Source organism: Gobio gobio, assembly GCF_949357685.1.
Source record: "Gobio gobio genome assembly, chromosome: 19".
Lineage (NCBI taxonomy): Eukaryota > Metazoa > Chordata > Actinopteri > Cypriniformes > Gobionidae > Gobio > Gobio gobio.
Window position 1 is genome coordinate 18990173 of NC_137112.1, and position 26476 is coordinate 19016648.

A 26476-nucleotide genomic window follows, 5' to 3' on the forward strand; every position below is an offset into this window, starting at 1 on the left:
CAGCCTACATTTCGAATAATAGTTTTGATAAATGATGAAAATGTGATGAAAAGGTTTCAAAATCGTGATTGTTTGGATTGTTTTTTTTTTCTGCCATCGAGCCACAAGCGTTCACTGAATGGCATATGGCTCGCAAGCCTAGAGGTTCCCGACCGCTGTTGTAAGCAGACAAATATGAATCTGGGATTACAGATACAAAATGATCGTATTTTACTTTTAAAATGAGCATTATTGCAACACAAAGAAAAAAAATATAGAGGAGGCCGTGTCCGAGTGAGCAGAGTTTTTACGGTCTATGAGCAAGACACGCAGTCACGCACCATAGCAACGTCATGGCAACGACATTTCAGACTGAAAGATACGTAAAAGATAAACGGGAATTTAAGCGCATTGTTTTGTACGTGCGGTTATATTAATTATAATTCAAATTCTGTTTTATTTGTCACAATATTATTGATGATTGTTTAGAGGGGCACTTTATATACTTTTGATACGAGCCCCCGAAGCCCTCCCCTCTGCACTTGCCTGGTGTGTGTGTGTGTGTGTGTGTGTGTGTGTGTGTGTGTGTGTGTGTGTGTGTGACCTGTCACAAAACGCGGCGGAAACTCCTTCACGACGTTAATAGTTAGATTAAGGTGTGTACATGTCTACAATGCACTTAGATAATGCGACTAAAACAGGCATACTCCACATGTCTTAATTCGATTTTTGTTTAATTCGAGTATGGCTTTAACCGGATTAAGGTAATTAGAAATCGCTGTTTACATGGTAGTTTCTTAATCAGAGTATGGTCTTAATCAGATTAATATCGGAGTATTGTTGTCCATGTAAACGTACTGATTGATACGACGAAGAAGTAGTAAGTAGACAAAGAAGAAGATGAACTCAACTGCTAATGCTGCTTGCCAGTTAGCAAAAAATGTGTGAATGGTTTTGTCCATATACATAATATGTCTATGGTTTTGGCAAGCACGTAAATACTGTCTCTCTTCTCCTTCTGTGTGACAAGCGAGTGTCAGAGGCTTAAAGTGCCGCAGCACCATCTTGTAAAACGGCACGAAAAACGCTGGCGATAAGCGCGCGCGATATTCGTCCTTGTGTGTACAGGCCTTAACGTTGACGCCTGTCATGTAAAATCCCCTTAACCACTGAAAGAATACTATAACAAAGATATAGATATACAGCAAATGTGGGGGGAAGTATGTTTCACACTGGTGCACTAAATAGATGTATTATAGCAAACAAAGTTTAGTCATGTTCTTTAGTAATATCTGCATGCACCTAATTCTGCAGAGAACATATAATATGACAGCAGACAGCAATCCATATGAGAGAGAAATCTGGTGTGGAAGGTGGATCTGGAACCGACTTCTGTCCAGGTTGTCACAACATCTCTTGTTTATCTGTCTTCACAAACTGCCCTGAAATACAATTCAAATATCAACAAGGATTGTTATAAATATAATGTGAGGTTCTTACATTCAAAATGCTCATTTGGCCTCTGTGTTAAAGTGTGCAGAGAATTCTGCCGGACTGAAATTTAGTCTTTTAGTCATTCATACCCTTCTTATGGTAGCAAATTTATAACACAACAATAAATAACTCTCAAAACTAAATCTCTTTAATACTGCAAATACCACGTAGAGTCATATGATTTCCGTGATGCAAAAACATGCATGAAACCACAGAATCCAGTCACAATTTACTGTATAAAGCGGAACGCCACAGAATTTGGCAATTTTTGAATTAATAAATTAAAAGTAGGGCGGTACAATGAATCAGATACCGATACAGACTAGTGTCTGTGAATATTAAAGCCAAAAAAACTGCTAATGAAATCTGAAGTCTTTATGTTCTGCCATGTCTGTGTGAATGAGCGCTGCAGTTTCGACTACTACGCAAACTAAAGCGCGTGTGACGCTTGCAATGATTTCAGTGTCTGCTGTCTCTCTATACATTAACTTTATCTGCAGAGCTGCTCTCAGAGTCACTTCATGAACATTTTACCATTTAATTTACAAGAACTATCAACATTTGTTGTATCATATACACACAGGAATGTTTGAGGTTTTACTTACAAGTCAGATGGTTCATAGTACCTTAGAGATGTTCTCTGCACATCCATCAGAATCTAGAAACATAAACAATTTGTCACAGAGCCAACAATATGTGGTATACAATGTCAGGTTTATTAGAAATAAATAAACTGGAGCACGTGGTTAAAATGCTGAAAAAAGTAAGAATATACAGGATATACAATATATAATATCTTTAGATATCAGAATTTATGTTTTGGGGTTTTACAGATGCATTGAGATATATACGTAATAATAATAACTGATGGAAAACCATGTAAGATAAAAGAAAAAAGGTGTTTGAAATAGTTTCAGCTCATTGTCACGCTCCATGTGAGTGACGTCACCGATTAACTTTACAGTGCAAACTTTTAGGTTAAATAATTAGATTAACGTTACTTCCATTCATCCATTGACAAATTGCCAGCAAAACGTTAACAAAACTATCAAAGCCCTCTTATCTTCACATAATATGTGATTAAAACCCCAAACTTTCATAAACAAGAGCTCAAGGCTAGTTACGTTAGCCTAAGTTAACGTTACCTCTCATAAAGTTAGCCTAACGGCTAACTGATTTTTTCCGAAGACACTAACGTTAAACCATTTCTATAAATAAAATATTCAACATAACAACGGAACAGTTGTATGTATTATACGTGTAATTTAACAGTATATGTGTAATTTTAGGGGCTAAACTTGAAATCAGTGAAAACAACAGTGACAGGACGCAGGCGGAGTCTTGCTGTTTCACTGTGTCGCCCCGTTTCCATGGTAACTCCCACCGCTCCAGTTTAAAAGCGACTCGAATGTTCAACACGCACGCCCATTAAACACGTCATATGTCAATTACACAGCGTTTCAAGAATTAAAACATCACATAGTCTTACTGATGGAGTAGAAAATGTCCCTAAAGTTGATAACATTGTTTAATTGGATAGTGCAGCCTAGGCCTACATCATCACAGCCTAGGTTCGTGCGTATATAGTAATAGTTATATTTATACGCATTTTCGTGTGATCGGGCTCATTTATACACTCTATGAGCTGTTTGATCCACGCGCCAGGCTCGTGATGAGCTATGAAACAACAATAATCGATTGGATTATTCTAATATAGCTTGCTATTAGTTAAATGAGCAGAGACCACTGAAAGTAAGCATTCACATATTAGGCTACCTTTAAGTCCTTTTGATATCGAATGCTCAGCTGCATAAATCAGTCTCACTCGCCTCAATGGTAAAATGTTACTGATATTTTTACACAAACAGAACGTAGCCTATCATTGGAGGTTTGGCATCTGGTTGTATTTTGGTACTGTCATGACGTTTTTTAAACGTCCTATTCCAACGTGCAGATTACGTTATTTTAACACCAGAATAAAACGTCTAACAAAAGTTGTAGTTTGGTAGTAGACAAACGTAATATTTACGTTTTTTTGACTACTTAAAGAAAACGTACCAGGTTGGTATTTTTACAACGTTTTTGAAACGTTTTATTTTGGTTACATTATTTTTCTATTTAAAAAAATGTTTTTAAAACGTCTTTAAAACGTTGTACTGCAACATTACCTAATTGCAACCAAAATACAACGTTGTGAAACGTTGTAAAAACGTTTTGTGTTTGCTGGGAACCCTCATGTTTACACACAATGCCTCACTTACAATTTTCTCTACATTTAGACAAGAGAGCTTTCAGTCAATAAATGGTCAAAGTAACCTGCATTACTTAACTGAAAAAGTAAATCCGATATTTTGTTGTAGTTACCTGAAAAAAAGTAATCTGATTACGTAACTCAAGTTACTTGTAAAGCTTTAGCCCCAGCAATGTTTTAAGAATTAAACATTAAACCGGCTTGCCATACATAGTTATCCTGTAACGTATCTGGTTGGCTGGAAGGAGAACTAGTACTGAAGAGGCCAATCACAAACAGACACAAAGCACAACGCGGACACCTTCGGTCCTCCGGTGCGCGAGTCTCTTTTAATTTTCACAGAAACGGTATCATCGTGATAATTTCTGAAATATGATCATTTTAATTTACATATTATAAATGTAATGCACATATTATAAAAAATACCCTTAGAAGTACATGTATTAAATCTCTCATGTTTCATTCATTTTTGCATGACTTGGTTCACACCACATCTAGTCTGTAGGGGTGTTTGCGCCTCAATGTAATCCCCGTTTCATACATGTTTACATATTTGCGAAGTTTGCTTTTTTATTAAATACAAGTTTTGTCTTGTAAACGTAGTCTATATCATTGAGTTGTTAATTTTTTTAATGTTTGTTATATTTTAGTTGATCACATGAACGCACAGCTCACCCTACACCAGTGAAATAGGTTTCATCCGCGTGTCCCGGAAGTTCTTTGAGCTTTTGGTGACGCTGCAGTTGGAGACATGGCTCATCTCAGTAAGTGTCATTTTTGCACGTTTTCATGCTATTATTTAATATTTGTTTATTAAAACAAATTAAGAGCAAACAGTCATACGTTACTGATGTGTTTAGGCAGGTTTATGAATGCAGTTTATCAAATTTTATTCGAACAGTGCTTGCAAACAGCTTTCACCACCCAGTCAATCAGCACTTTCATTTATTCTGATTTTATAACTGTTACATATTAAACATAGTTATAGTTTTTCTTAAATAATGTTGCGCGTAGTATTTTTCCAAAGTCAATATAAGTTTTATTATAAATGTACAGTCTTGTTAACAGTAGCAACGAAGTACTATAGCTATGGTAGCATATACAGTGCTCATGTCATTTCTGGTGTTTAACTCTTAAAGTTCTCACTTTTGTTGTTGGGTTATAAAAGGTTAAATATAAGGGCACTTACTCTAGGGTTCCAGTTGGGAATTTTAATATTGTGATTTCTAGGCCCGGAAAAGTCATGTGGATTTCTGTAGTGAATATGCACATTTCAAGTTAGGGTCAGCTGTAAAATATTTAATATGCTAGAAATTGCTCTATATGAAGGCAAAAGTATTAAAAAAGTTGTTCTTTCAGACATACAATTTGCAGAATTTCCACTTGGTTCCAAGCAATCCAGCTCTTTCCAGACCCACAAAATGCACCTTATGCCTTCCTAGAAACCAAACGCTTCCTTTGCATGTAGTCTCCCTAAAAGGCTGATGTGTCATCATATGAACTGCATTCAGTTTGTACATGTATCCATTTGAAGGTTTGTTCAGCTTGCTGGTCCTCTCCCTGGTTTTTGAGACCCAGACCCTGACGCCGTCCCATCATCTGACCACTACCGATGTGGCCAGACTCCAGGCTGTATTGAGCCAACCCCTCACTGACCTCAAATCTGCTTATTACTCTGTTGTTGGACTTAGCAAGTTGGGAATCTTTGCTGCGGATGCAGATGTAAGAGAAAAAAAAAACATCTTTAATATTGGTGAAATGTTCATTTTCTAATACTGTTGTGTTATGTTAGTAATTCTTGATCACTGTCTCTAATTTTGTCTTTCCTCTCTACCTCAGGAGACATGCAGGTTTATCAAATCAAACTTAGACCCCTCTAGCGTTGAGTCACTGTTTTATGCGGCAGAAGCCAGCCAAGCTCTCTCCGGATGTGAGGTAAAATGCATAATCTCGGTCCTTTTTTCACTGGTTGTCGCAATCAACTCCTTCAGTAGTCAGGGCACTCAACAGCTAGTTAGCCATTTTAAAGGCTGTCTTATGCCAAGTTCACACTGCACGATTTTAGCCCCGATTTCGACTCGCCGACAGGTTTTGAGAAATCACAGTCAAATGCCTGAAATCGTAGGCAAATCGTTGTTTGTGCACGCAAGTGACAATCACGCTGTGTGAATTATCAAAGACGCGTTCAGAGAGAATCTCCGATGAGTCGCAGACGCCCGCAAGATATTTTGCATGCTAAATATCTGGACCTGTCAGCGATTCAAACTCCTGCTGTGTGAAATGTGTTCTGACTGAAAAATACATCGGCAATGACCGACAGCCAATGAGAGAGTGAGATACAGGGCAGCGGGAGGTTCAGGGAGGAGTTATAGACCAATTTGTACTAGGGATGGGCAACAGTGGTCAAGTAATCGAGTACTCGAATGTGACCGCGACCATCGATCATGAGAACGATGATTGCCCTGACTTTAAAAAATATATATTCTCTATAAATATAGTCTCTTTTTTATTGGTTATTGCGTCATTTTGCGCGGTACCTGAGGTCTGATTGGTTAGCGTTATACAGCACGCCTCCAGACCGCGGCGAAATAAAGTGAAACTGAGGCCCACACTGCAGTGATGTCTGGAATCACTGTGATAATTAAATGGTTAGTGCAAGATGTGCAGCGCCAATCTGTCATAGCCTTCATAACATTATAATGAGACGATGGAAATAGAATGCTGTAAATGATCTGTGCTTAGTTCCCCGTGTATCAGCTGTTAAAGGAAATCCACAGAGAAACTAGCGAGAACACTCAGACAAGCGTGTGAAGTTCATGTGCGCATTCGCGTCCTTTTCTGCAAATGCACGTTGTAAGATTACTTTTATGTTGTCTATATCTGATTAATCTAATCTAAAATGCATTTGGTTGAGCTTATAATAAGCTAGCAAAGCGCTGCCGTTATAATGGCTTTTGTTCATTCTCTTCAGTTTCAGCTCAAATGCATTAATGTTCGACATTATGGTTTAGAGACGGTTATATTCTTTTTAGATAGGCTATTTCTTTCTCAGAATCATTGATATTAGTAATGCAGCAGTGCTATACTGTTCTCGATTTTTTTTTTTTTTTTTTTTTTTTTTTTTTAAACAGTAGACCTAGTTTATTTTAAGTTGTTTTTCATTATGAGTTCGAAAACACGCAGTAATGTCTGTAAACACTTCGATCATGAATAATAAAATTAAGTGCATGATGTGCAGAGTCAATCTGTCAAAGCATTATAATGAGAACACTATTTTAATAAAATGTTTTTGTGTGCTTTCGTTGTCCGTGTATCAGCGTTGTTAAGGGAAGAGCGCATTCAAAATGTTCTGTTTCAAACCATAGCCTGTAAAATCTAGCACGCTGAAGTTCACGTGCGCATTCACGTCCTTTTGTGTTAATTTAAGTTGTAATAGGTTCATATTAATCTGATATAGGGTGCGTTTGGTTGAGTTTATTAACCAGCTAGCAAGCTCTGCAGGGTGGTGTTATTTCACAGTTTCAGCTCAAATGCAATGCACGATATTATTGATTTGGTTATTTGAGACGGTCATTTTATAAAGATGTTTCTTTTTCAAAGAAATGTATGCAACATAATCTAGCAGTTATTTTTTGTTTTATATGTAAATTTTCATATACCTGTTTTCATGTCACGTTTGTATTTGTCAACAACCATTTTCATAACAGTATTTTCAGTATCTCAATGACGGACATGCCCCGCCCCCAAGTACTCGAGTACTCGTTTTTGAGACCTATCGATGATCGAAATGAGAAATTGACAAAAATGCCCATCCCTAATTTGTACCAGGAACTTTTTTTCCCCCAGACCTGCAACTGTCTGCGTTTCCACTGCGGTCTAAAGTACCATGAAGATTAGGCAAATTAGTCAGGTGATGTTGGACTGCGCGCAACTGTTCCTCCCAGTCAGCGACGGACAGTAATAATTTTTTAGCGACACTGTCTGCAACAATAACAAGTATGGAGGAAATTCAAGCTGTGCTGCTTTTGCTGGTTATGTATTGGTTTACTAAAGAGATAATTAACAAAAACGGCGGAAAAGAGACGAGCACTGATACTAAAGCGTATTCTGAAAGCTCATAAAGCTAGATTTAAAATAAGACAACGTATGTTATTATCAGCTATTACGGCCATCGGACAGAAAGAGCAAGACTGATATTTACTGAACACAGAACGAATCTCGCAAAAGACTTAAAAATGCTGGTTGAAATAAAATGCTGCGTGAGCTCAACCAGTCAGCATGTTCAGCGCCCTGTCCCACCCCTGAAAATTCCTGAACTTTGAAAAAGTACTACAGCAGGGACTTTCGGAGGGGGAAATATTTACCCGGAAATTAATTTAGACCCTGGTTCCTGCGGTCAAAACACACCGAGTACCACCCCAAAGTTCCTAGTTTCTGGGGAAAGTTATAAGTATAATTCCACATCCTGCCTAATACTGTCCTCCAAACAATGTGACGTGTAATATAAAGCCTATGAAAATAGGGCTGTGTTGAAAAAATCGATTCACCAATTCTGAATCGATTTTCATATTAATTTCTAAAGATCGATCCGTAACTCAGAGGATCGATTTAATAATAGGCTTACATTTTCCCCGTGAATTTGAATTTGCCGCGCCATTGAATTCACGCATTCGCGCGAGGTGGAAGGACATTAAAACAACGAACATGGCATCTTTGAAAACTCAAGAAACGCTAAAAGCTGCGATCTGGCAGATTGTGGTTTCTCTTGATTTCAGGCGTTTATCCTCCGAAGCCGTACAGGGTGCGTCCCTGCCGCTTCAGCGCGTACACAACATCCATGACGGTCTTTCTCTTGGCGTGCTCGGTTTAGGTCACGGCATCGCGGATCACGTTCTCCAGGAACACCTTCAACACTCCGCGGGTCTCCTCGTAGATCAGACCGGAGATGCGCTTGACACCGCCGCGGTGAGCCAGACTACGGATGGCGGGTTTGGTGATTCCCTGGATGTTATCGCGCAAAACTTTATGGTGATGCTTAGCGCCTCCTTTACCTTTGCGATCTTAATGTCAATTCTTAATGTCATTCTTAATAATATATCAGGTTCGCGTCTAAATAATTGGTCTACTGCTGCTGATATACCTCTGCGTCCTCTGTCGTCTACACCAGTGCAAGTTTGTGAAAGCAGTTGTATCAACACTCTGGAAGGGGGATTGTTCTTTGCAACCATCCTCCATTAATTTGCAGTTGAATGTCTATAATAATAGTATCAATATGTTGCATAACTACAGTCCTGTAATTCAGGTAACAGCTGGAAAAAAATGCTTTCTTAAAAAACACTTATCTAAATCTCGAAGATCGGATCAGATCGGATCGAATCGAATCGAATAATGATAATCGATTCAAGATCTTGAGAATCGGAATCGAATCGATTCTTGAAATTTGAATCGAAACCCAACATTCGAGTGAGTTGGAGAAAGTGAGTGAGAGAAACAGTCGAGTGAGACGGAGAAAGTGAACGAGAGAGACGGACGAGTGAGATGGAGAAAGTGAGTGAGAGACAGACAAGTGAGACGAAGAAATTGAATGAGAGAAACAGACGAATGAGACGGAGAAAGTGAGTGAGAGAAACAGTCGAGTGAGACGGAGAAAGTGAGCGAGAGAAACAGACGAGTGAGACGGAGAAAGTGAGTGAAAGAAACAGACGAGTGAGACGGAGAAAGTGAGTGAAAGAAACAGATGAGTGAGACGGAGAAAGTGAGAGAAAGAAACAGACGAGTGAGACGGAGAAAGTGAGTGAAAGAAACAGACAAGTGAGACGAAGAAAGTGAGTGACAGAAACAGACGAGTGAGACGGAGAAAGTGAGTGAAAGAAACAGACGAGTGAGACGGAGAAAGTGAGTGAGAGAAACAGACGAGTGAGACGAAGAAAGGGAGTGAGAGAAACAGATGAATGAGACGGAGAAAGTGAGTGAGAGAAACAGACGAGTGAGACGGAGAAAGTGAGTGAGAGACACAGACGAGTGAGACAGAGAAAGTGAGTGAGAGACACAGACGAGTGAGATGGAGAAAGTGAGTGAGAGAAACAGTCGAGTGAGACAGAGAAAGTGAGAGAAAAATAAAGAACAAATGGCGCTCTCCAAAAAAAGAAAGTGGACAGCGAAAATAGAGCCTTTAATCCAGAATGGACTGATTCATTTCTGTTCATACTTCCCACTGGGAGCACTAAACCAGTGTGTCTCATATGTACAGAAACTGTAGCACTTATTAAAAGTGCCAATGTGAGACGCCATTATGAGACAAAACATAAAGGTTTTGAACAAACATACCCATTCAAATCTGAAGTGAGATCACAGAAAATAAGTAGTCTCAGAGCCAAATATGACCAGTCCACCAGGATCCTCAGCCACACATTCACTGCCCAACAATGTGCTAATGAGTGTTCCCTCAGAGTTGCTTGGATTTTGGGTCAACACAAAAAGCCATTTACTGTTGGGGGGATTGTCAAAGAATGGATGAGTGCAGTAGCTGAAACACTACTTGAAGGAAAACCAAAACAAGAGCTTTCTGTCAGCATCATCTGCCACAAAGAAAAGCGAACTATTAACTCAGGACGTGCTAACCCAGCTAGATGAAGCCATGCATAAGGCATCATGTGTAGGCTTAGCTGTGTATGAGTCCAGTGACATGTGTGACAATGCTCAGCTGTTAGTGTATGTAAGGTTTTTCAACACAGACCAGAAAGCATTCTGTGAAGACCTGTTAGGTGTCACTCCCCTTCAGACCAGTACAAGAGGAGAAGACATCTACCTGGCCATTAAGATGTTAACAAAGAGAAGAATAGAGCCAAAACAAGTTGTTTCAATAACCACAGATGGAGCCCCTGCTATGATAGGGAGAGAGAAAGGAGCTGTAGCAAGACTGAAAGAGGACAATCCTGAGCTCATAGCTTACCATTGCATCATCCATCGATCTGTCCTCTGCACCTCCCTGTCAGATGAGCATGCTGAGGTGACGAATACAATAATGAAAATGATCAATTTTCTCAGGGCATCCTCTTCTTACCAGCATTGCATGCTTAGGGAATTCCTCAGAGAAGTTGATGCTAATGCTGATGATCTTTTGCTGCACAACAATGTGAGATGGCTCAGCAAAGAGAGGGTGTTAGCGTGCTTTTGGTCCATCAGGAGGGAAGTAGCATCTTTTTTGGCAGAGCTAAGAACTCAGAAGGCAACACCGTTTTCTCTACAGATGGATAATGTGGCCTTTTTGGTTGATATCACTTCACATATGAATTAACTGAATTTGAGGCTACAGGGCAAGGACAATTCAATTTGTGAACTGATGACAGCTGTCCGCTCCTTTCAGAGGAAACTTGAGGTATTCAAGGAAGACCTGCAGGGAGACTGTGCACACTTCCCAACAGTGCAGGAACCGGTTCAGGGACAGAGAGATGTCTTCTTTTGTTGACTTTATTGATAAGCTGATTGTAAACTTCAGCAACCGTTTTGATAGCTTCAGCTTTGGAAAGCAGCTCCCCATGTTCATTCAGAACTTATTGATAAGCTGATTGTAAACTTCAGCAACCGTTTTGATAGCTTCAGCTTTGGAAAGCAGCTCACCATGTTCATTCAGAACCCATTTCTCATCACAGATGTGAGGGGGTTCTCGAAAGAAGTCACAGCACTTTAAATGGGCAAATGCTGGGTCTCTCCAGTTGGAATTGGTTGATCTCCAAGAAGATGTGTCCCTGAAAGAGCACTTTGTAAGAACTGACCCTTCCACTTTCTGGCTCCAAATGGTCCCTGAGACCGCTTTCCCAGGTCTGAGAAAAGTAGCCCTATACACCTTGACCATGTTTGGCTCAACATACAACTGTGAGGCAGCTTTCTCTACAATGAATATAATCAAAACTAAATATTGTTCTAGGCTCACCAATGAGCACCTCCACATGTGTATGAGAATGGCCCTGACTCCATTCAAGCCCAGGTTTAAAATTCTGGCAAGCCAAGCTAGAGCTCAATTCTCTCACTAAGAAAAAGGCAGGGGAGTGGGATCTAAGAGGGAAAGAACGTGATACTCATAACTGTTCAATTGTTAAAGGATTAGTTCACTTTAAAATAAACTTTTGCTTACAATTTACTCACCCCCTTGTCATCCAAGATATCCATGTCTTTCTGTCTTAAGTCGAAAAGAAATGAAGATTTTTTGATAAACAGTTCAGGATATTTCTCCATTTAATGGAAGTCAATAGATCCCAAACGGTTCAAGGTCCAAATGAGAGGTTCAGTACAGCTTCAAAAGTGCTTTAAACCACATGAAACGGTACCAGACAATCAATAAGGGTCTTATCTAGCGAAACGATCTGTCATTTTTTTAAAATAAAGTTTAACCTGTTAGCCTTAACCCCGCTTTTGAAAAAATCCTAAGAAATGGCATAATCAGACTAAACCGTTACAGTTAATGATTCCTTTGCACTAAAGTCATAAGTATGGCGTCATTTGAAAGCAGACACTTGGCAGTTTACTGTAAATTCAAAATTATAATTATTTTCATAATCAAAAATAGCTATAATAAGCTTCAAAGTTTTGTAAAGTGATTAGAAATATATTTGTATGAAATATCTTTATGAAAATAAAATTGAAGTTGGCATTTTAGCAATCTAGAAGTGCACTACAGCTGAAGCCACATGTCTGACCATGTTATATTTCAAATCTGAAGATGATAAGTCTAAAACTGAATTTTATTAAATGTTTTTCAAGATCATGTCATATGATTTTATTTTGAGATTTCTCTAAAATGTTAACTGATGTTTATTGCCATCTCTTCTGAGCTACCATTCAGTTTATTGTCTCTATTGTTTTGAGGTGCAAACTGCCCATTCAGTTTCAGTCTCCCCAGAACACTTTCACACCTCTCTGGCCAGGTTATGGCTCTTATTAAATTATTCTTTTGTCTTCATTGTAATCACTGACGACTCTATTCAAACTGTTCTATTCAAACCTCATTTATGATCAAACTTCTCACTTCACCTTCTAAAGTGCCTCAAATGCCGTTGTTGACAATAGAAACATTTCAGTTGGTTTTTCATTTCAGTCTATTCAAAATTATTAATAAAAATAAAGTTTGCGCAGGTGGCAGGTGCATTGGCTAGCTAGCATGTTAGCTTAGCACACAATCAAAATACAATAAAGATTAAAACCATGTTTGTTCTCCAAAATTACTTTATATCACAAGTGGGATGTTTTGGCTTCGGATCAAAAAATCAAAAATTTACAATATTCTGCATATTGATAAAAGCTATGTCGAATAGCATTGCATTATAAATATAATCTATTATGAATACACCCAACATGATATAAAGAACACAGACAAACCATACATCATCGCGATTGTGTGTTTATCTTCAAATGTCTCTATTTTCATCTTTAGCGATTTCAGGAAGCTTTTATTATGGACTTCTATTATGGCACATGGTATCTTCTTCGTCTGTCTGTACCATATATGGACTACATGTGAACAGAGCGCCCTCTGGCTGCCAGTATGAATTGAAAACAACACAAGAGACTCCTTCGCTCATGAATAGGCTACATCTGCGCATTTTGAGGAAGTATTGAATAAAAAATACTCCTGTTTAGAAATTTGACACAGACATATGAGAATCTATCAATATTTCTCCTCATCTGCACACTTTTGAACCAAAAGCCCTGAGGGATGTTGATTTGTCGCGAGTCTTCGTGAGGAGAATAGATGAGTTTTTTTATGAATGAAAGCAGCTGAGGCTCATATTACAATCAAACGGTACCGACACGGTTTTCATATTCATAACTCCTGACACATATTAACAAATTACTGTCACTATAAGACTTTGAGAATAAAACAGAGGTAATAAATGGAAGCTTGACTCTTAGATCTTTTAAATGATGTATAGATTGTCATGGTAATTACTTACATCTGACAGTCATTTGAGCTAATTTAAACAAATAAAGCTTGAGGGCGAATGCGTCCTCAATCCGGTTAAGAGGTTAAGTTTTATAAGCACAAATGCTCGCCTTGCTCTGTTCAGTGATGCGCGCTCGTGACGTCACGTAAAACGCAATTACGTTGAAAAGGTCACGCTAGACGCAGGCGCAAAGACGTTTGAATATGTGGATACTGTCCTCCTTCCGCTCATTTGTAAACACTGACTCGGTACTTCCGCCTGAGTCTAGCGTGACCTTTTCAACGTAATTGTGTTTTACGTGACGTCACGAGCGCGCATCACTGAACAGGGCAAGGCGAGCATTTGTGCTTATAAAACTTAAACTTTATTTATTAAAAAAAAAAATTACAGATCGTTTTGCTAGATAAGACTCTTATTGATCGTCTGGTACCGTTTGATGTGGTTTAAAGCCCTTTTGAAGCTGTACTGAACCTCTCATTTGGACCTTGAACCGTTTGGGGTCTATTGACTTCCATTATATGGAGAAATATCCTGAAATGTTTTCATCAAAAATCTTCACTAACTGAAGACAGAAAGACATGGATATCTTGGATGACAAGGGGGTGAGTAAATTATAAGCAAAAGTTTATTTGAAAGTGAACTAATCCGTTAAGATGTGTTGAGATTTATCATCTCTAAAATTGGTTGAGACTATTAAGTCATGATGAGAAATAGAAAAGGGGAAATTAAAGCTGTTCCTCCCTTTTGTTTTCTTTTTGTGAAGTTAAACATTTTGTTTAAACATGCACAATTTTTGCAAATTATTTATTTTCTCTTATTTTAAAATGTAGCCCTTTTATTTATTTAATGAGAGAACATTATACATATCTACACTTATGTTCAGTTCTATGTTACGTGACTAAATATTGTCAAAAAGTTTTTGAATTGTATCAAACTCACTTACCTGTGATTTTTCTAATGAACCTGAAGACATTGATTAGCTTGTTCAGGTGTGTATGATTAGGGTTAGAGCTAAACTCTGCAGCGCATTGGCCCTCCAGGGCAAGATTTGAATAACCCTGGGCTATATCAACAATAGTGCCTTTACTGTTACTGCTCTCATAAATATGATTACTCATGTTACATGTATATTTTTAAACCAACCTACACTTAATTTCTAACAAGAAATGTTTTAGCAAAATGTGTATTTTAGTTTGAACTATTGCACTCTTTTTCTACTGCACTTCATCTGTTCGATGTGCATACGCCCACTGGTGCTCGTTCATCTCTGGGAAGTTTAACAAGACTCGCTTGTCAGAATATGCCAAATGGAAATACTTGTGGGACTTTCTTACATTTACAGGTAAGGATATGACCATAAAATGTAAGTTTTACGCTAAGGAAAACACGTGTCAGAGCAGTGGTCAGTCCCGGGCCCATATGCAAAATTGTACGGGCCCCCCTAACCCGCCCCCCAAGTAGGCTACATGGAAGAGATATTTATGGACCGCTCATGATTCGCCTCCGTGGCGTAACTTAAACCTAGTAATGACAGACCCCGGTGCAGCCAAAAATATCATAACTATAGGCCTACTATAATTAAGACATACTAGGGATGAAACGATTACCGGTTTCACGATAAACCACGGTAAAATTTAGTGACGGTTAGTAATATCGTATAAAATTTAATTATCATTAAAACCGCATGTGATTATCACGATTTTAAAACTTGCGGTAAATCTTGTCCAGTCAGCGTCAGTCTGTTGCGCGCACCGCTGTTTTCTGAATGAGAAGAAATGGCAGAAGGCAGTGACAGCACTCTGGAGATTGTTTAGCCTCTAAAAGGACCCAATCTGAGGCGTTGTCATATTTTGGCTTTTACAAAAGTCCTGAGGGAAACTTAATCGAAGATGGTCACCTGTCTGCAGAACATGCCAGAATAAAGTCGCTGTAATAGAGGGAAACACTTCAAAACTACGAACGCAAGGCAAGTGGATTTTGACCTCAATACCAAAACTACGTCTGGGAAATAATAACGTGAAGCGAACGAACAAGTTCAGACAAGACTAGGGTGACATTTAAGGGATAATAATCAGGGTTTGCCATTAACAACCGCCGTTTGCGGGTGTAAGTTAACGTTATTTCGGCTGCACACTAGCCACTCTGCTGTTGAACTTATTATAGTCTTCTCAAAAATGATGTTAAATTTCCATACCGTTTCATCCCTAAGACATACATTCAAGGAATGTATTAAAAACAGAAAGATGCTATAATTTCAGCCTTACTCAGAGGCCGCAGAAACAGGGCGCATGTCAATCCATTCCTGACGTTCTTAGTTTGCTTCTTATTTATTGAAAATACAAGCAATTACTTGATGAAATATAGATCAAAATTAAAATACAATTTATACAAAATGAAATTCACTTTAAAGAAAGACTTTCTGCAAAATTCAGTTGTCAAAATCATGTCTGACCACGTCTCCAGACATATTGCGCATCTTATAATGTAGCTTACTCATGCTGCTCACTTTTCATAATCCAAAAAAAAAATATATATATATATATATCATAGGCTATGTTTAAATATTAGCCTAACTATGAAACTAAATAGGCTACGTTTTCTTTAACCCTCTTTCCGACGAAGGCGCCAGCGCTTTTTTTCCTTTATGACAGCGGAAACAACACCCAATAGCCTACTCCGTCATTTTTAGCCATACAGATAAATTCAAGACCTAATTATAAATTAAAGCTGTTAGCAGCGATGAAAGGGTCCTCGCACATGCACCGCCACCCAGTGGCCTCAGGAAAACAGTGAATAGTGGGTGACATGCATTTAAGCGGGTAAATATAGGAGAAATATGGCGAACTCACTTCAATGTGCCACACTTCCTTCTGCCAGCAGGTGGCGCTTTGACTATAACTGAATATTGCCATGTAGATGTCTTCAGGTCTGGACTATTATCAAACGTGAAGTTTGGGGCAGATCGGACATTGTATGCCTGAGTTACAACAACTTCCTGTTTAATGGCGTAAATCACATAGCCACTTAGCCATGTGTTGCAAGATTTATTGTGTTTCTAGCATGTTTGGGATTTCATGGCATATTTAAAAGTGTTTCTGGGAGTGAATTATAGTATAAAGCATACCATTTCCTGTTGCCAGCAGGTGGCGCAGGTGACTAACTGAATATTGGCATGTAGATGTGTTTAGGTCAGGACTCTTATCAAACGTGAAGTTTGGGGCAGATCGGACATTGTATGCCTGACTTAAAACAGCTTCCTGTTTGTCAGGCCGCCACGGACACGCCCTTCAGGGAAAACTCAAGATCTTTGCAATTTAACGTCGCGAAGGCCTTTAGATTAGACTGACCAAATATGATGTTGATCTGGTTAAATCTCTAGGCGGAGTTGATTAAAGTACGTCTGGAAATGGCAAAATTTGCAACAATTTTGCAAAGAAAAATCTAAATATCTCACTTCCTGTTGGTTTTCAGATTTCATACCAGGAGACTTTTTTTTAGGGATGCACCGAATATTCGGCCACCGAAAATTTTCGGCCGAAAATGCCCCAAAAGTGCATTTTCGGTTTTCGGCCGAAAGACTTTTATCACCGAAACAACACGGCCGAAATGTTGTGATGACGCAAACAGAAACCGCGACCTGCACGTGCTTGTCTGAAGCAACATGTCTGCGGTGTGGACGTGTTTCAGTATATCTGAGAAACACCCACGTCTGCTCCATGCACAAGTACTGACAGCGAGAGCTCATGTTCTCGATGAGAAGAGGACCAGACTTCACTGTGAAAGCCAACGCAATCTTTAACAGTGGGCATGTTTTAAGCGCGGAACACACTTCAATCTGGCGGCAGCGCGCGCGCGCGTGAACGCGATCATCTGTGAGCGCGATCGATCATCTCTTCCTTAAGAATAAACATGAATGAACATCTAAGGTGTGTTGAGGATACATTACAACTTACTGTCATGTGTATATATGTGGTGTAATCGCTCAATCAGTGTTTCAACGGCGGAAATACCTCAATATAACTGCTGTAAACTAAACAGTCATGTAGCATCATTTACCTCATGGCACCTCAGTATCCACAGCTGTTAGTTCACTAGAAAAATCAACTCTTTCACTAAATATATGACCTATATTAGCCGTTATATTCTACTTAACCTGTTAATGATACCTTGATTATTTCATGTATGTTTAAATAAAATGACAGACACTGTGTATAAATGATTATATTTCAACAACGAATTGGATAAAAAACTATTTTATAATTAGATTTAGAAGTTATTGCAAAAACTGCCTTATGTGAAGTGTACATGTTTGTGTACGATGTTATTTGAGTGTTGATTATTAGACCTAAAAATACATAGCAACTGAATTCAGGCTAATAGTTTGGGCTCTGTTTTTAACCTTTAATATTAATGTGCAAGTAAGGGCTCCCTATATAGTTTAGAGCAATATATTCAATAAACTTTTAGTTATAATTTAATTCATTTAAGGACAGACTTTTTTTTCCAGTTAACCAATAAAAATAAATAAAAAGCCATTTTGTAAAACTGCTGTACCGAACCGTCAGTTGTGTACCGCTACACCCCTATTCTACAGTTAACATATGGGCTATGGCAGTCTTTGCTTTGATACACTATTATGTTAAAGGCCTACAGAGAAAATAGTTGTATCTTTAAGCAGTTGCACTTGTTCTGAATGCACTTTCTTGTAGTAGTCCTACAGAGAAAATTTTTAAATGCACTAGACCTAAATGCACTTTGTTTTTATGAGAGAACATTTATTTTAAAAACCTTTCGGTAGGCCTGTACATTATTATTTAATGTACAAATGAGTGGGGTCAAGTTAAACATTTTAGTTTGAATTTTATTTTATACTGTGCATTGTTGCAATGTGCTAAATAAATATTGGCATAACTTGTAACTGATTTATTCTTTGAAACTTTAATATTAATGTATGCAATTGCAATGCCTTGATTTTAGTAAAGTTAGTACACAGTCATAGCCATAAATGCAATGGTACTAATATTTGGAATAATTTCTTTCGGTGTTTCGGTTTTCGGCTTTCGGCCTTGGTTTCCTCTTTTTCGGTTTTCGGTTTCGGCCAAGAATTTTCATTTCGGTGCATCCCTACTTTTTTTGTAGGTATTGGGCTGTTACATGTGTCTACCGAATTTCATAGCTGTACGTGAAACTTAGCCGGAGGGGCACGTCTTTGAAATTTTGTAGGTGGCGCTGTCGAGCCATTTTGCCACCCCTAATTCTGAATCCCATAACAGACGTAAATTTTCGCCACTTCTGATGCGTGTGTAAAGTTTCGTGAGTTGTGAAGTTTGAGGCAGATCGGACATTGTATGCCTGAGTTACAACAACTTCCTGTTTAATGGCGTAAATCACATGCATTAACACTTAGCCACATGTGTAACAAGATTTAATGTGTTTCTAGCATGTTTGGGATTTCATGGCATATTTAAAAGTGTTTCTGGGAGTGAATTATAGTATAAAGCATGCCATTTCCTGTTGCCAGCAGGTGGCGCTATGACTAACTGAATATTGGCATGTAGATGTGTTTAGGTCAGGACTCTTATCAAACATGTGAAGTTTGGGGCAGATCCGGAATCCGGTTTGTCCTGTAGATGGTCTGCTCGCGCACACTTTAACCTCAAGCAGATCCGTTTCCTCGCTAGAGATGCAGTCAGTTTTTCCATTTGCAAATTCCGCCATGTAAATAGTGAATCTGCCATGGCGTGAGCGCAACTGGCTTTTAAAGGGAATGGGAAATGAGACTCTGATTGGATTATTGCACGTTAAGCCCAAAACACACCCATGACTCATTAAGAGACTAGGGACAACCATGTGCCGGGTGCACCAACAATTTTTCCCGCCGTTAAACTAGCAAAAGTGGATTCGGACACACCTTAAGTGCACTTAATGAAAATAGGGCCCTAAGAGTTTATGCACAGATACAATATACTGTTACACTATGCGTTCTCAACTATTTACATTCCAAAACTGACTTTGTTTACCATAATACTTTCTTGCCAAGATGGGTGGCAAGCTGTTTGAGAGGTGGCTTTGTGTGAGTGCAAAACCTGCAGGAATGAGTCAAATTATGCTCAATGGCCGCAATTTTATATTCTGCAATTCTGACCTTTTTCTCAGAATTGTAATATAAACTTGCAGTTGCGAGTTATAAAGGCTGAATTGGGAGATATAAACTTGCAATTGTGAGTAAAAAAGTCATAATTGTGAGATGCATGTAATGGGTTTAAATGTTATCCATGTAAAATGTTATACATTTAAATATTATTTTATGCAAAAACTGTAGGGCTATTACATTATACATTGTGTTATCATATTCATGCTTTAATAGTAGGGTAATCATTGCAGGTTTCATTAGCATATTTCAACACATTGTGTAACAGTATATTGGATCTGTGCATAAGGTCTTAAATTGACAGCAGCCTAATATACCTGCTGCCATCTGTCATGTTAATCAGAGAACAAAAGTCAACAGAGAAAGTCACCACCATAAACGCCTGCATCTTAAGTCTTGTTTATACTTTCACCTGGCTCTGTTGTACAAGCCTCCGCTGACTCCACGAGCACTTGATGTTCTTGGCGTTGTACTGTTCTTCGAAACTATGGGGCAACTCTGAGTAATTGTCCTCTAAACTACCAGGAATCAGCAATGAGAAGTAGGAAGGAACACACATTGACGATGCTTGTTTTATTACACTTAACCAAACCCACACTACAAAAGACAAATAAACCGTGTAAAACAGTAAACATTGACATTATTACTTTTGACATTAGAACAAAATATATGGATGTGAGAACGTGTATAAAACTAAATTAAACAACAATCTCTTCAATATGTTCTAAATAAACATTTGTATTAAACATGGACTTTTTATTTTTATTAAAATGGCTTATTTATGCTAGTGTAGGCTCATTTTGTAAATGTAAGCAATTCATTTAGACAAGCAGAAACTGGGTGCCTGTAAGATGCCGATACAGATGTACCTGCTTGTCCATAATCACGTTGAAGTCGCGCATCTTCAGAAGCGGAGCCGCATGCAAAGTTACAATCAATGATGTGCACACTTTTACCGCACGCACCTTCACGCTCATGCGGACGCGGCGAGTATAAACCAAGCTTTAGCTTCTTCGACAACGGTATTCTGTCAAAATGAAACCATCTTTTTTTGTTTTCCAATTCTGACATCCAAAGACAGAAAGTTTTTTTTTTCCCCCTCTTATTCTGTGGATCCATTTTCTTCCATTTGTTACCACTGTTTTTCTGCGCACACAACTTCAGTGATGTAACTGTGATGTCTGCTCCCAAATTATCGACATAAAGCTCATCAAATTTGGTACACATAAAGCCCAACCGTGTTTGCTTGATGCACAATAATAACTGAGGTTTTTTTGGGGGGTTCTTGAATACAAGTGAATGCTCTCCTGTGAAATGCGGTCCTGTAATAACTATTGTTGCTGTATTTTGATCCTGACAGATTTCTGTGTCAAATGACACGCGTGATTTGCTGTTGGCTACTGTGAGTGAGGACTCCACTGCATCCCAGATTCATCAGTCTGTTAGTGCTCTCAGCTCGCTTGGGTTACCTCTGGCCTCACAGGAAGTGGTCATTGCCCTGAAAGCTCGTATCTCCAAAGAGGATAATGTCTTAGCGTGAGTATATTTCCTAAAAAAAAAATTTCTTGAGTGTTTCTTTATTAGTTAACTCTTGAGACCTCTCTTATTTTCTCTTTTCCTGACAGAATCGTTCTGGCTCTGCAAACTGCGTCTCGTCTCTCTCAGCAAGCTGAACTTGGAGATATCTTAGAAGAGATTGAGGTGTGAGAGTTTAGCACATTTCTGATTTATTAGCCATGGACCAATCAGCTGTCAGCTGGAGAATAGATTACAGAAATACTAGGGGTGTAACGAAATTCAAACCGAGCCGAAAAACCACAATACACCACCCACGGTACGAACCGTGATACTCTCATGTCAAAGCGAACGTGCCCCGCCCCCTGCTGCCCCGGCCCTGCTCTCACTTCATCTTATGTCACAAAAAAAAATTTTCTTCCTTGACATTTGATTTAATAGTAATTAAAAAAGTAATTTAACAACTAATAAGAACTGTATTTTTACTAAATATTATTATAATGTTATTTAGTAAATATACACTAACTTTTGTCTTCCATGTGCATGTCACGTGACTCACTTGGGTGATCGCTCAAGCTGCATGGTGGAAGGACAAAGAGAGCAAGTTTCCCAATTTAGCCAGGTTAGCTAAATGCTACCTTGGAGTCCCAGCAACATCGGTCCCCAGCAGTGAGAGGCTGTTCTCTAACAGCAGTGTTTCTCAACTGGTACCCCCATTCTGAGTGGGGGTCGTGCCTGACAAAAACGTGTTGTCCCGATTCGGTATCTGCGGTCAGATGATATGTTGTAAGATTATATGTTGTGTCATTTTTGTAGCTTGTTACGAAATAAAAAGTCTCTTTCGCCTTAGAAAACCGAACTTTCACGATCTGTCCTGTCAGCCGTTATAGGCTACTGTGCTCGTTGCGCACACTCTTCAATTACATGCGCAAATGTGCAATTGAAGAGTGTATGTCACTTCATATAAAGTGCAAGAGAAGCTACGATCATTAAGTTGTCAACTTAACATGTTGTCAATTCGGAAGTCATGAAATAAAAGTAAAGTACCAATAAATGACGTAACTGGTACAACGTGTGTTAGCTGTGAAGGATTTGCATGCAGGTATGCTGTTCATTCTATTCATCAGGAGCAGTTTTCATGTTTCATTAAAGGGTTACTTCAGTGATTTAGCATTAAGCTTTGTATCAGTAGAAACCCGGTAGTATATTCAAATTATCGTACTTTCCCCCCCTCATGTCTCATAGAAGGAGCTAGTTCCGCATGTTTTCAATCTGCCCATAGGGGTGGGATCTCACTCACAGAATGTAAATGCTAGAGCCCGACCGATATATCGGCGGGCCGTTATTAGGCTTTTTCCAAACTATCGGTATCGGCATTTATGATGGCCGATAAATTAATATTTAAAAAAAAAAACGGACGAAACACCGCTCCAACAAATTGAGTGTTGGCGTTTCATAGTTTGTCCACCAGAGGGCACTCTACAATGTGCCGGGTTGGGAACACCAGCTGATCCAGCTGAGCGCTGCATTCACAACACAAGGGTGATCATCCGTGAAGTGCATGTAAGTTGGCAACGAGACATGCATTGCTTGAATAACAATTAAAAAACATCCCCATCAGTTCTCTTAACTCAAATAACATGACAGAATTTGTAATTGCTAAAATTTGTAACTGCCAAGTCCAGTTTTGGTGTTAAATGTAATCCAAGAGAGCTGGTAATTACGCTAGGTTGTTACAGTTGACTGACTAAGTTTAACTCGGACAATGTGACTGAATAAGATGTATTTCTTTAATAGTCTGACAGTTTGACAGCATGAGACGTATCATCTCTCCCTGGCCCGTTATTTTGAAAAAGTATACATATACAAACGACTTAAAGTTTCATATCTTAAGTTTGTATTTTTATACATTTTATTTATCAGAACTTTAATATATTTTTATGTTCTGTTGTGACAATAAAACAAACAAGTTTATTTTTAAACTGCATTTTCATATTATTTTAGAGAGGCTGAGTTATCATGAATAACTACAAATAACTAATGTAAGGGAAATCTGTTTGTGTTTTTTACGCGTTTCTGTTATTTTATTTATTTATTTATTTTTGATATATATCGGCGGATATATCGGAATATCGGATTTTTAAATGATCAAATATTTGTATCGGTATCGGCCTTAAAAATCCTTTATTGGTCGGGCTTTAGTAAATGCACATGGCCGCTTCCGCTTGGCTCGGGCATTAACAGTGTTGGGCACGTTACTTTAAAAAAGTAATTAGTTATAGTTACTAGTTACTTCTTACAAATAGTAACTGAGTTAGTAACTGAGTTACATCATTATAAAAGTAACTAATTACCAGGGAAAGTAATTACTGCGTTACTTTTTTTCCCCCCAAATGTTCAAATATGTCAAATAACTTGGATGCCCCCAATATATTATGTTAAATGAATTAATTGGACACTAAATAGAATAAATTATTATTATAAAACATTGTACATTGATGTGCACTATTGTAATGTTGCTGTGGGACAATGTGAGAGACAAATATTGTGTAAATATTATCAGTACTATACTTTCCTTTGATAGTGGAGCTCACGTCATCACCTGGGTTTTTAGCCACTAATTTTGTGGCATATGATGATGAGGCGCTTCAGAATCACTTGCCACCGGCGTGGAGAGACTCTTTCTTCCTGGGCATAAGTTGCACGTTACTTAAATATTCTTACCTTTCACCTCAACGAGGGAAAAGTAGCGCTTATACTTCCAGTTTACGAAAGCTACATTTGAAGTCGTTGGACCATCGCTGAATGTGCATATGCTTGTGCGTCATAGGTGTGTGTGTGTGTGTGTGTGTGTGTGTCTGCGAACCATAGACCGTGAAAAAAAATAGGTGTGAACTCAACCTATCAACTTCAACCTTGTCTCCCACCCACCAATCATCATCAGTTATGTGTACCACCGCACCCACCCCCAACGTGCATGGCTGGTGCGCGCACACACACACACACACACACACACACGTTGCAGGTCCGACTGACAGAGAGCCTGTTCGGATGAAAAGCGCTCCAGTGAGCTCAATTATAGTAACGCGACTAACGCCACATTTTTTTCCTCAGTAACGCTAACGGCGTTGTAACGGGAGAAACAGTAATTCGTTTGATTACTCGTTACTGAAAAAAATAACTCCGTTAGTAACGCCGTTTATCTGTAACGCCGTTATTCCCATCACTGGGCATTAATAACGGAGCGGTACGAAGCGTTTCCGGAAATCGGAGAGTGTTTCAACTTTTCAATGAATTCCTATGAAAGTTTAGCTTCCATAGGCATGATCTGATAACGCGCCAGACTGGACATGTGCTGAGAATTCTGTCTTTTCTTGGTCTAGAAGGCACCAAATTCAAAAATAATTTCACATTTCTACTACATAAATGACCCAGTTTAAATACGTGCGTGCGTGCGTGCGTGCGTGCGTGCGTGCGTGCGTTCGTGCGTGCGTGTGTGCGTGATCAATTTTTGTGCAAAAAAAAAATTATATATATATATATGAGCTATAGCACAGAGTGCAGGCCTCTTACCTGTGAATGTGGACATGGTGTTTTTGTAGAAGAACTTTTTAACATTTTAATGGTAAACATGGTAAAATGACTAGATAAACCAGTTTATTTCAGACTAGTCTACAGTGGAGGCATTTATTTAATTTTAGTTTACTCCGTTATGTTAACTGCTCTAAAGAAAACATGAAGCCAATGTATAACGTTAATGAGTTAAATTGTTGTTGTTGTTATTAAGTTAAAAGTGAATCTAGTGTTGTTATTGCTGGTGCCCTGCCATGAACCCTGCCCCACAGCAAACAGAACCGAACCAAACCAAACTGTGGCTCCAAAACAGTGATATGAACCGAACCGTGGCACTGGTGTATCGTTACACCCCTAAAAAGTACTAAAATAACACTGGAGAATTTGTAAATTTTGGGATGACCCAGAAATGTTTTTAACAGTCGACCAAAGACAAATCTAGTTTTTCAAAATGTTGTTTTGTCACATGCTTTGTGCCATTTTTATTTTATTTTATTTATAATTATGGTGTGATTTCTGTACTCTTATTATAGGATCTGGCTGCCCGTTTAGACGATCTAGGAGGCGTGTATCTTCAGTTTGAGGAGGGGCTGGAAGCAACAGCACTGTTTGTTTCTGCTGCATACGCCCTGTCCGATCATGTGGACATGGAGCCCCCCCTGAAAGAGGTTTGGAGTTTAAAATAAATATAGGATTTTGTTGAACATTTTCCTAGTACAGATGGAGTGAGTAAGGTAGGCTTGATATCAGTGATGCACCAACATTTTTGTCTGAAACGGCAATTTTCGGTTCGGTCGAAATGGGTTTTAGTGGACTGAAATTATTGGCCGAAACGGTGACATTTTATTATGTGCACTATATTACAAATTCATTATATTTTTACTTAAAGCTGCAGTAGGGAGTTTTTAGAAAATGTTGACTCGGCCTGAAAATTTGAACAAGCACAACTCACAGGTCACTCCCCTTGCTCTCTGCTGCGCTACAGCCCTCCCTCCACAGCTCCTCCCCCATCACAACGGAGCCTGCCGTGAACGCGCAGGCTAGTAACTAGGCTAGTAGAACGTCGCAGGGCCACTGATGACGGCAGATAAACAGTAATGGCACATTCCCTAGTACGGACGAAACCTCAACAATATGATTTACATTGACTATGGCCTGCCCATACTTTGACTACAAACTTGGTCCTCAAAACATTACGTATTTTGCAATACATGTAATGTAACTATATGACGTTGCGCTATTTCTATAAGTAATAAATACCTAGTAAGATAATATAACGGTAACTAACGTTACAGTATGCAAGTATTTATTCTATCGATATGTAATGCCAAATAAGGTTTGCTAGTACATTATTTTAGCAACATGATAAGCCAGTGAATTAGTAGCTTTCAATAGTTGCTTTGCACAGTGCGTGACATTTTATCTGTATGTTATGCGGCTAGAGTTTTGACATCGAGTCAATGGGCTCCGACTTACTTGTCAAGCAGAAATGTGGCTAACTCTGCATCGGTTTTAATCCTTTCAGGACACGTAGCTCCCTCCACCTCGGAAAAGCCGCTCCGATATTTACCC

General features: G+C 38.8%; 1 protein-coding gene across 4 annotated transcripts in view; it reads left to right on the forward strand.

Annotated features, from left to right (window-relative positions):
* The first annotated feature begins 3976 nt into the window (after positions 1 to 3976).
* rpn2 (ribophorin II) overlaps positions 3977 to 26476 on the forward strand; it is a 52548-nt gene continuing 30048 nt past the window's right edge. For 3 of the 4 annotated variants that reach the window (XM_079844908.1, XM_079844909.1, XM_079844907.1), the window contains exons 1-6: positions 4429 to 4488; positions 5259 to 5446; positions 5564 to 5659; positions 21177 to 21352; positions 21442 to 21517; positions 25438 to 25572. In XM_079844908.1, coding sequence (XP_079701034.1) covers positions 4476 to 4488; positions 5259 to 5446; positions 5564 to 5659; positions 21177 to 21352; positions 21442 to 21517; positions 25438 to 25572 — 684 coding nt within the window. In that variant the 5' untranslated portion in view covers positions 4429 to 4475. Of the gene's footprint in view, positions 4039 to 4374; positions 4489 to 5258; positions 5447 to 5563; positions 5660 to 21176; positions 21353 to 21441; positions 21518 to 25437; positions 25573 to 26476 lie in introns of those variants that run through there. The other variant, XM_079844910.1, reaches the window with a different exon arrangement.